The sequence below is a fragment of the Prionailurus bengalensis genome, chromosome X, assembly GCF_016509475.1.
Source record: "Prionailurus bengalensis isolate Pbe53 chromosome X, Fcat_Pben_1.1_paternal_pri, whole genome shotgun sequence".
NCBI classification, from domain to species: domain Eukaryota; kingdom Metazoa; phylum Chordata; class Mammalia; order Carnivora; family Felidae; genus Prionailurus; species Prionailurus bengalensis.
In genome coordinates this window covers 46,822,514-46,834,583 of record NC_057361.1, presented here as the reverse complement: position 1 = coordinate 46,834,583, position 12,070 = coordinate 46,822,514, and the positions used below count along the sequence as shown (strand labels likewise).

The window sequence follows — 12,070 nt, the reverse complement described above, 5'->3', positions numbered from 1 at the left end:
AAAAAGAACAAAGAACTAGTTGCTCTGAGTAGTACTAATAATAAGTACCCTAGAATTTCAAACATTCCATAGATTTACCTTGTTGGCTGCACAAGAAACTTCCTCATAATAAAATATATATGATTGATATTTTTAAGAAATTCAGAAATCTACAGAAGATAATTTATCATGATCATGTATCCTTAGTATTTTGGTAGATTTTCTTGGACTTTATTTTATACATATTTCTTTACATAGCTGAACACATGGTATATATAATTTTATAACTTCATTTAATATACTAGCATTGGTGTTTTCCCTTGTTAATTTTGCATAATTTTGTAAGAAATGTTTCTTTGTGTTTAATATAATGGTAATATGAATGTCACATTATCACAGACTTTCATGAATCAGATTTGACTTGGCACATGGTCTTTTAAGGATTCCAGCTTATTAGGGCAAGTCATTGGTGCTTGATTTTTATTAATTACAAAACATGGGAAGAAAGATTCTGTGATGACATGAATAGTGGAAGTTAATACTAAAACAATTGTGACAACAGAAGAACAAAAGGAAAATAATTGTGAAGGTGTACAGCTTTTCAAGCTTATTCTGCCTTGCAGAATAATTCCTTCAAGCCAATAATTCCTTGGCTTGAATCTCAGTCTCTTCTATGTGGCATCAAATGAAGATGTATTAAAAAGTGGAGTGTTGAAAGTATGAAGGTAAAAGCATTCAGAGAAAGTATAACTCCATCTTCTTTTGTTGTTTCGGTGGGCAAGGTCTTTTTGGTGATGAAACTAATACCATCAGAGAAAAAATTGATATTAAGGTACGGTTTTATATCTTCTGTAAGTGAATACTTTAAATACTGTGAAGTTATGCCATCATACAATTCTCTCTGTTTACATAACATTGCTCTTATTTGTTTGGGTTATTTTCAATATTTTTCTATTGTAAATAATGCCACAGTGAATATCTTTAATGCATCAGTATGTGGTAACAGATGCTTTTATTAAGTTCTTAATGTTGGACCTTCTAATTTACACATTCTTGTCTCATTTAATCTTGAGAAAGATGCTACAAGCATCATTTTCTCAATTCTTTTTAACAGGAATGGTTCATTTTTTTACTGTATATTTTAATGTTTATTTTTGAGGGGGGGAGGGGCAGAGAGAGAGGGAGACAGATGATCTGAAGTGGGCTCTGAGCTGACAGCAGAGAGGCTGATGCAGGACTCAAACTCAAACTGCAAGATCACAACCTCAGCCAAAGTCAGATGCTCAACCAACTGAACCACCCAGGCGTGCTTCATCATTTTCTCAATTTTATACATAGATTGAGGTAAAGATCAGAAAAATCTAGTAACTTGTTCTGACTATCGAAGATGAACATCATAATAGCCAGCTGCCTTAAATCTTTCCCTTTTCACTGGTACCTGCTATCTATATGTACCTTTGAAAAAGAAAGCAAGAGAAAGCAAGAACTTCTATTTTCCGGGGGGGTGGGGGGGAGGTCAGTCTAGCTAAAGGCATGTCTATTTTTGTTGATTTTTTTTTTCAAAGAACCAAATTTGGTTTACTTATATTTTCTGTTTCATTTATCTCTGCTCTAAGTTTTACTATTCTTTCTGTTTGCTGTGGGTCTCATTCACTCTTTTTTTCCCTAGTTCCTTAAGGTGAAAGGTTAGTAATTTTAGATATTTTTTTTTTAATGTAGGCAATTATAGCTGTGAATTTCCTTGTAAGCACTGCTTTCAGTGTATCCTATAAGTTTTAGTATGTCATGTTTTTATTTTCATTCATTTTGGGGAATTTTCTAATTTCTTTCCATTCTGAAGAAGATACCTTTATATGATTTTATTCTTTCTAAATTTCTTGAAGCTTGTTTTGTGGTCTATCTGGGAGAATGTTTTACTTGTACATCAGAAGAAATGTGTGTTCTGTTGTGTGGATTATTATATCTGTTAGGTCTAGTTCGTCTTCTATTTTCTTGTTTATCTTTTGTCTAGTTATAAATGTTTGCTTTGTGGGTTAGACTAACATCTTGATTTTTGAGAAGTTAGTTTGAATTAATACCAACTTAGTTTTGGGGAGCCTGGGTGGTTCAGTCAGTTAAGCGTCTCTTGGTTTCGGCTCAGGTTATGATCTTACTGTCTGAGAGATCGAGCCCAGTGTTGACAGCTTGGAACCTGCTTGGGATCCTCTGTCTCCCGCTCTCTCTGCCCCTTCCCCACTTGCACTCTTTCCCTCAAAATAAACATTTTTTTAAATACTTAGTTTTAATAGCACACAAAAACTTTGCTCCTGTGTAGCTGTTTCCCCCACTTTGTATTGTTGTTGCCACAAATTACATCTATACGTTGTGTGCCTATCAACATAAATGTATAATTACTCTTTTATATAGTTGTCTTTTCAAGCACACGAAACAAGAGGAGTTATAAAACTAAAAATACATCAGTGCTTTTATAATTTACCTATGTAGTTACCTTACTGGTGTCTTTTATTTCTTCATATGGAGTCAAGTTACTGTCTTACGCCCTTTCATTTCAACCTGAAGGACTCCAGTTAGCATTTCTTGAATCACGTGTGCCAGCAACAAGCTCCCTCAGCTTTTATCTGGGAATGTCTTAATTTCTCCTACATTTTTGAAGGATAATTGTGCCAGGTCCAGAATTCTTGACTGGCAGTTCTACTCTTCTAGGACTTTGACTGTGTCTTCCCACTGTACTCTGACATCCGTGGTTTCTGATGAAAAATTAGCTATTGATCTTATTGAGGATGCCTGGTACTTGACAAGTCCTTATTCTCTTGAATTGGGATTTATAGGTCAAGTCTTTGGTCAAATATGATATGATTTTGGCCATTATTTCTTTAATTTCTCTGCTCCTCTTACTCCTTTCATTCTGGGACTCTCATTATGCATATGTTGGTACACTCGATGGAGTCCCCACATAACTCTTAGACTATACTTTTAATTTTCTTTGTTTCCACTCTTTCAACTGGGTAATGCAATTGACCTAGCTTCAGATTTATTGATTTTTTTTTTCACCTTCCAGAATTTATTTTTCAAATCTATTTGTCTCAGAATTTTTACAAAAGTAATACATGTTTAGTGTTAAAAATTAAGAAAACACAGAAAATTGTAAAGAAGAAAATAACAAATAAAAATAACAAATCACCATCATGTAGAAAAAATAACTGATAACGTTGTGTTTCATATGCTGCTTTTCCCCCACATAACCCATGGTATTTTCCCACACGAATTAAATATTCTTTGAAAATGTAATTTTTAAAATAGAACTACCATATGATCCAGTAATCACACTATTGGGTATTTATCGAAAGAATATGAAAACACTTAATTTGAAAGGATATATATACACCTTTATGCTTATTGCAGCATTATTTACAACAGCCTAATGATGAAAGTAGCATGTGTCCATCAATAGATGAATAAATAAAGGTGTGTGTGTGTGTGTGTGTAATGGAATAATACTCAGCCGTAAAAAAAATGAAATCTTGCCATTTGCAACAACATGGATGGAGCTACAGCGTATAATGCTAAGTGAAATAAATCAGAGAAAGACAAATACCATATGATTTCACTCATTTGGAATTTAAGAAACAAAACAGATGAGCAAAGGGAAAACCAAAGAACAGATGGTTGCTGGGGCGGGGGCGAAGGGATGGGTGAAATAGCTGAAGGAGATTACACTCCTTGATGAGCACAGAGTAATATATGGAATTATTGAATCTGTATTGTGTACTTGAAAGTAATTTAGCAATTATGTATGTCAACTATACTAGAAGTAAAATAAAAATGCATAAATAAAATATGTGTTGGCTTAAAGATTAAAAAAATAATAAAGTTAATTTCATTTCAGTATTTGACTGGACATTAGTCTTGGCTTCTAAACTGCCCTCCTTGTCCTCTTGAGTTTTCCATAACTGCCCTTCTATGTCTGCTTGGCCAGTACCTCCTCCTGTGCTCAGCCTCTGTCACCTGCTGTAGTTACCATTTTTTGTGGTGAGAACATTTAATATTTACTCTCAGCAACTGACAAGTATATTGTCAACTATATTGACAAGTATATTGTCGGTATTGTTAACTATAGTTACCATGCTGTACATTAGATCCCCAGATCTTCTTATCATATATAACTGGAAGTTTATACTCTTTGACCAACATCTTCCCATTTGCCCCAGCCCCTGGCAACTACCATTCTGTTTCTAGGAGTTCAGCTTTTTTAGATTCCACATATAAGTGATAGGATACAGTAATTATCTTTCTCTGTCTTATTTCAATTACTAAAATACCCTCAAGGTCCATCCATGTTGTCACAAAAGGCAGGATTTCCTTCTTTCTCCTGGCTGAATATTAGTCCTGTGTTTGTCTGTGTGTGTGTGTGACATCTTTATCCATTCATCCATAGATGAACACTTAGTTTGTCACCATAGGTTGGCTGGTGTGAATGTTGCAGTTAATATGAGAGGGAAGATATCTCTTTGATGTCCTAATACCATCTCTTTTGGATATATGCCCAGAATTGGGATTGCTGGATCATATAGTAGTTCTATTTTTAATTTTTTGAGGATAGCATTTCACTAGGAACTGTACCAACAGTGCATGAGGGTCTCCTTTTCTCCAAATCTTAGCCAATACTTATTTCTTAACTGTATTTTGATTCTAACAGGCATGAAGCAGTATTTCATTATGGTTGTGATTTGCATTTCCCTGATGATTAGCAGTATTGAGCACCATTTCAAATACCTGTTGGCCATTTGTATGTCTTCTTTGGGAAAATGTCTATTTAACTCCTGTGCCCATTTTAAAATCTTTTTTGTGTGTGTTACTGAGTTGTATGAATTATTTTAGTGTTGTGTCACTTCATTTTGCTTTTGTTGCTTATGCTTTTTGGTATCCTATCCAAAAAAACTAATAATTATTACCAAGACCAGTGTCAAGGAGCTTTTCCTCTATGTTTTCTTTTTTTTTTCCTAATTTTTTTTTTTACATTTTGTTTATTTTTGATATACAGAGAGAGAGACAGAGCACAAGTGGGGGAGGGGCAGAGAGAGAGGGAGACACAGAATCTGAACCAGGCTCCAGGCTCTGAGCTGTCCGCACAGAGCCCGATGTGGGGCTCAAACTCATAAACGGTGAGATCATGACCTGAGCCGACGTGAGATGCCTAACTGACTGAGCCACCCAGGCGCCCCTCCTGTATGTTTTCTTTTAGGAGTTTCAGGTCTTTAGGAGTTTCAGGTCTCATGTTGAAGTCTTTAATCCATTTCAAGTTCATTTTCTTGAGTGGTAAAAGAAAGGAATCTATTTTCTTTTTTCTGCGTTTTGTTACCCAGTTTTCCCAGCACCACTTATCAAAGAGTCTATTTTTTCCCCATTGATTATTCTTGGCTCCCTTTCAAATATTAGTTGACCATATATGTGAGGGTTTATTTCTGGGCTCTTGATTCTGTTTTGTTGGTGTGTTTGTCTGTGTTTATGTCAATATCATACTGGGTCTTCTTTATTGCTATAGCTTTGTAATAATGTTTGAAATCAGGAAGTATGATACCTCTAGCTTTACAGTTCTTTCTTCCGATTGCTTTAGCTATTTGGGGTCTTTTGTGGTTCCATATAAATTTGAGGATTTTTTTTTCTATTTCTCTGAAAAATGTCATTGGACTTTTGATAGCAATTACATTGAATCTACAGGTGACTTTGGATTGTATGGATGTTTTTTTTTTCAATTATTTTTTTAGTGTTTATTTTTGAGACACAGAGCAAGAGACAGCGTGCAATTGGGGGAGGGGCAGACAGAGGGAGACACAGACTCTGAAGCAAGCTCCAGGCTCTAAGCTATCAGCACAGAGCTTGACATGGGGCTCAAACTCAGGAACCGTGAGATCATGACCTGAGCTAAAAAGTCAAGACGCTTAACCAACTGAGCCACCCAGGCGCCCTGGATTGTATGGATGTTTTAACAGTGTTCTTGGGATTCATGAACACAGAATATCTTTTTATTTGTGTCTTCAATTTCTTTCGTTAGCATTTTAGTTTTCAGTGTACAGTCTTTCATCTTCCTTAAATTTATTTTTTTAATGTTTATTTTTGAGAGAGAGAGTGAGCGGTGGAGGGGGAGGGGCAGAGAGGGGGGGGCAGAGACACAGAATCCGAAGCCATCTCCAGACTCCAAGCTAGCTGTCCCCACAGAGCCCAACATGGGGCTGGAACTCACTAACCACAAGATCATGACCTGAGCCGAAGTTGGACACCCAACCAACTGAGCCACTCAGACGCCCTCATTAAATCTATTTCTAAATATTTTACTGTTTCTGGTGCTGCCTGTTTTCTTTACTTCTTTTTCATATAGTTCATTAATGTTTAGAAATGTGACTGATTTCTATATGTTTATTTTATATTCTGCAGCTTTACTGAATTCTAACAGTTTTTTGGTGGGATTTTTTGGCTTTTTGTATACATAAGATCACATCATTTGCAAATGGAGACCGTTTTATTTCTTGCTTTCCAAATTGGTTGCCTTTTATTTCTTTAATTGCCTAATTGCTCTGCTAGGACTTTTAGTACTGTATTGAATAGGAGTGTTAAGAGTGGGGATCCTTATCGTGTTCAGGATCTTGGAGAGCTTTCATCCTTCTACCATTTGATTTTGATAGTAGCTATGGGCTTGTCACATATGGCCTTTATTATGTTGAGCTGTGTTCCTTTTATATCCCTTTTGTTTTAGTTTTTATCATGAAAGGGCATTGAATTTTTGTCAAATGTTTTTTTCAGCATCTGTTGACATAATCATATGATTTTTGTCTTTTATTCTGTTATTATGGTGTATCATATTTGTTGGCTTGTTTTTGTTGAACTACCCTTGCATCCCAAGGATAGATCCTACTTGAAAATGGTGTATGATCGTTTTGATGTGCTGTGCAATTTGGTTTGCTAGTATTTTGATGACAGTTTTGTGTCTTTGTCCATCAGAGATGGTGGCCTGTAGTTTTCTTCTAGTGTCCTGTTAGGGTAATTCTGGCCTCTTAAAATGAGTTGGAAGTCTGGCCTCTGCAAATTTTTGGTAAGAATTTGAGAAGAATTGGTATTAATTTTTTTAAATGTTTGATGAATGTATTAGGGAAACCCATCTGATCCTAGGCTTTTCTGTGTTTTGATTACTGATTTAATATTCCTGCTCATTATTAGTCTGCTTAGATTTTTTATTTCTTCATTATTTACCCTTGGTAAGTTCTCTGTTTCTAGGAATTTACCCAGTTCTTAGAGGTTATCCAATTTGGCAATGTGTTCATAAGTAGTCTCTATTTTTATTATGTTTTTAAATATTCCAGTATAGTTAACATACAATGTTCTATTAGTTTAATGTGTACAGTATAGTGATTCAACAATTCTTTACATTCTCCGTGCTCATTATCAGTGTACTCTTAACCCCGACCACCTATTTCACCCATCTCCGCACCCACCTCCCCTCTGGTAACATCTGTTCCCTGTAGTGAAGAGTCTGTTTGTTGGTTTTTCTCTCTCTTTGTATTTTTCCTTTTCTTCTTTGTTTTGTTTCTTAAATTCCATATATTAGAGAAATCATAGGTAGTCTCTTAATAATCCTTTCTATCTATGTGGTATCCATTGTAATGTGTCTTTCATTTCTGATTTTATTTAAATCTTCACTCTTATTTTCTTAGTCTAGCTAAAGTTTTGTCTATTTTGTTTATCTTCCCCCCACTCCAAAAAACACACCTCTTATTTTTATTGAGCTCATGTATTGTTGGCTCTTTTTTTTGTCTCTATTTCATTTGTATCTGCTGTGATCATTGTTATTTCCTTCCTTCTACTAACTTTGGGCTTAGTTTGTTCTTTTTCTAGTTATAAAGTTAGGTTGTATTTGAGATCTTTCTCGTTTCTTACTGTAGTCATTTATCCCTGTAAATTTCCTCTTACAGCTTTTTTTGGTTCATCCCATAAGTTTTGATAAGTTGTGTTTGCATTTTATTTTTTGTCTCAAGATATTTTTTAATTTCCCTTTTGATTTCTTTTTTTGACTCCTTGATTTTTCAGGAGTGTATTGTTTAATTTCCACATACTGTGAATTTTTCAGTTTTCCTCCTATTGATTTCTAGTTTCGTACCATTGTGGTTAGGAAAGATACTTGGTATAATTTCAGTCTTCTTAAATTTGCTAAGACTTGTTTCGTGACCTGTCATATAATCTATCTGGGAGAATGTTCTATGTGTGTTTGAGAAAAGTGTATATTCTGCTGCTGTTCAGTGAAATGTTCTGTATAGTCCTGGTAGGTCCATTGATCTAAAAAGTATAGTTCAGTAACTCAAAGGGATACATGCACCCAATGTTCCCCAATGTTTATAGCAGCATTATTTACAATAGGCAGATTATTGGCAACAATCAAGTGTCCATCAACTGATGAATGAATAAAGATGTACGTGTGTGTACACACACACACACACACACACACACACACAGGAATATTACCCAGCCATATAAAAGAGGAAGTCTTGCCATTTGCAACAACATGGATAGAGCTAGAGAGTATTATGCTAAGCGAAATAAGTCAGAGAAAGACAAATACCATATGATTTCACTTATATGTAGAATTTAAGAAACAAACAAGCAAATGGGAAAAATAGGCAAACCAAGAAACAGACTCCTAACTATAGAGAAAAACTCCCAGAGGGGAGGTGAGTTCGGGGTGGGTTAAATAGGTGATATGGATTAAGGAGTGTACTTGTTGTGATGAGCCACCAGGTGTTGTATGGAAGTGTTGAATCACTATATCATACACCTGAAATTAATATCATACTGTATATTTACTTGAATTTAAATAAAAACTTAAAAAAATGTACAGTTCAAGTCTAACATTTCCTTATATTCTGTCAGGGCAATCTATCCCTCATTGAAAGTAGCGTGTACCATTGTTGAAAGTACCAGTCTACCATTATGTATTGTTATCTGTTTCTCCCTTTAGATGTTAGTATTTGCTTAATATATTTAGGTGTTCGAGTATTGTATGTATATAATTTACAATTGTTATATGCTCTTTGAATTGACCACTTTATAAATAATGACCTTCTTTGTCTCTTGTTACAGGTTTTGAGTAAAAGTCTATTTTGTCTGAAATAAGTATAGCTTACCCATTGTCTCTCCTTTGGTTTCTATTGCATAGAATATCTTTTTCCAGCCCTTCACTTTGAGTCTGCATGTACCCTTAAAGGTGAAGTGAGTCTTTTGGAAGCTGCTGGGTCTTGTTTTTTTTTTATCCATCTAAGTATTCCATCTGTGCCTTTTGATTGGAAAATCAGTACACCTACATTTAGAGTAATTATTAATGGGCAAAGGCAATGCCTTTGTTTTTATTGTTTTTATGTTTTTAATGTTTTCAGGCTGTTTTGTATTTTCCTCGTCCTTTCTTCCTCTCTTGCTAACTTCCTTTGTGAATTGTTTTTCCATAATAATATCCTTTGATTCTTTCTGTTGATCTTTTTTGTATCTAACTAGGTTTTTGTTTCTGGCTACAATGAGTCTTATGTAAACATCTTATAGATATAAAAGTGTATTTTAAGCTGATAACTTTGATTGTATACAAATATTCCACCCTTTTACTTCCTCCAAATTCATTTTATGTTTTTAATGTTCGGTTTACCTCTTTTTGTAGTGTATATTCTTTAAGAAATTATTTTAGCTTTTAATATTTTTAATACTTTTATCCTTTAACTTTTATCATCTGTGGATGATTCTTTAAGACCGTGTTCTTCTGGGGCTCCTTAGACTGGCTGCAGCTGGTTTACAGGCTACTGCAGGGTCTATAGCTGAGACCAAGGTCTGTAGGTCTATTACCCAACAGGTGGGTGAGACTCCGCCCCCATCCCTTGGCTTATGGGGCTAGGTTTCCCAACTCCAGCAGAGGCACTTATGTCCATGGATGGATGCCAAATTGTTGTTGCATGGTGGCAGTGAGGTCTTATTTGGCCTTATTTGGATGCTGACATCACTGCTCATGTTCATGTTGGTGTAACTTTTTTTTTCCCCTTTATGTGTTGCACAGTGTCTCATTTCTTTGCACACCTCATAGTTTTTTTGTTGCATAATGGATATTATTTTTTAATATTTATAATTTTTTATATTTTTAATATATAATTTTTAAAATATTTTTAATATTATATTATTTTTTTAATGTTAATATTTTTAAATTATTTTAATATTTTAAAAATATTTTTAATATTATAATGTGGCTGCTCTGGAAATCAAATTCTCACTCTTTCCTAGGGCTTGTTATGGTTTGTTGTTTAGTTAGACTTTTCTGAAGTGATTTCATAACTGTTTTTGTGTGGTCATTGAAGTCTGTTCTCTTAGTTTAGTGGTCAGCTAGTGGTTTGCCTTAGACTCCTGGAACAAAAAAATACATATTTTTCCCAGTCTTTGTAGGTGGGTTCTGTGTGTACGTTGGTATCTTTAGTGGCAATACTCAATATCTTCAGTACTTAACCAGGATGTTTATAACTCTGCCTTAGCCTTTACTTCTGGCTTGCACAGAGCCTGATGCTCATCCAGAGGTGTGGAACTTAGGGCCTTCTCAGGTATTTTCTACGAGTGTGCTTAGTTGGCCTCAGGCACACACATGGCCTTCTAGATTCCCAGGAATCTGTGGAACTTTTCCAAGTCCTTATTCTCCAAAGCATCTCATTCCCCAGCCTTTTTCCCCAAGCTTTTCACTTTGTCTGTTGTTTTATCCAATTGTATTGTATGCCTTGTCCCAGGAAGTGAGGACTAATGCATTTGCCTTTGAAGGATTTCAATAAATGCTCATTCCACCCTTGATAGCATCCGAATCAGACTAAAATAAAAATGTTTGATATCAAACACATTGAAAATGCAAGCTAGTTTATTAAGCAAGATTATATGGTCAGAGGTTTGGATTGGAAAGCCAATAATGTACAATTTAGTCATTCTCCCCCAGTACCTTAGGGGCTAGTACTTGATGAGTTTTTAGACTTTGTGGAGGCAGAGTATATTTGGAGTAAGCAACATACAGTCTTCTGCTTTGCAACTTGGCAACCATGTCAAAAAGGAACTGTACAGGGGCTCCTGGGTGGCTCAGTAGATTGAGTGCTCGACTCTTGATTTCAGCTCAGGTCATGATCTCATGGTTTGCAAGATCGAGTCCCATCCTGGAGCCTCCTTGGGATTCTCTTTCTGCACCACCGCACCCCCGGCTCAAAATAAATAAACTTTAAAAAAAAAAAAAAGGAGATATAGAGCATGTGATTCCTCAGTCTAGTGAGGGAGGTGAAAATGTATTTGGAAAGCAGAATACTGAAGGCCTGATGAGATAAGACTTACCTGTCAGCAAGTATGACTGCAAACATGCACAGTTCGATTATTTGCAATAGTTGCTTATGTTCTTCCCAGTCGCTATTTGATCTCATTGGAGAAATTACCTTTAGCCCAGATCATCTTGCCTTGAGTCTTTTTTTTTAATGTTTGTTTATTTTTGAGAGAAAGAGCACAAGCAGGGGAGGGGCAGAGAGAGAAAGGAGAGACACAGAATCCGAAGCAGGCTCCAGGCTCTGAGCTATCAGCACAGAGCCCGACGCAGGGCTCAAACTCAGAAACTGAGATTAAGACCTGAGCTAAGGTCAGTAAGACCTTAACCTGACTGAGCCACCCAGGCGCCCCTTGCCTTGAGTCTTTAGTCCTTGCTTCTATTTCTTCCTTCTCTTTGTTGGACTTTCACATTGGCTGTCTCCTTGACGCTGTGTTTCAAGCAGCCACATACTCTTTTTAAGTATTTTATATACAAGGCTACCTTAAACACTATTTTAACACTGTCTTTTTCCTTTGTTAAGAGCTGGGGTGGAAAGGAGAATGGCTTTGGACTTGCAGAATGTTGCAGAGACTTGCATATGATGGTAAGTAATTCTTGGATATGGGTATCTTGGCAGAGCTATTATTTTGAGCCTTACTTTACAATGAATATATGGAATATTAAGTTGCCACTTCAGATCAAGATCTTTGAGGAACCTGACATCAGTTAAGACAGAACACACCTTATCTA

General features: G+C 35.7%; 1 protein-coding gene across 14 annotated transcripts in view; it reads left to right on the top strand.

The window, feature by feature from the left end:
• The window catches only part of HUWE1 (HECT, UBA and WWE domain containing E3 ubiquitin protein ligase 1), a 166,300-nt gene that overhangs the window by 49,595 nt on the left and 104,635 nt on the right, over positions 1-12,070 (top strand). For all 14 annotated transcript variants that reach the window (XM_043570269.1, XM_043570276.1, XM_043570266.1 and 11 more), the window contains one exon: positions 11,862-11,924. In XM_043570269.1, coding sequence (XP_043426204.1) covers positions 11,862-11,924 — 63 coding nt within the window. The remainder of the gene's footprint in view (positions 1-11,861; positions 11,925-12,070) is intronic.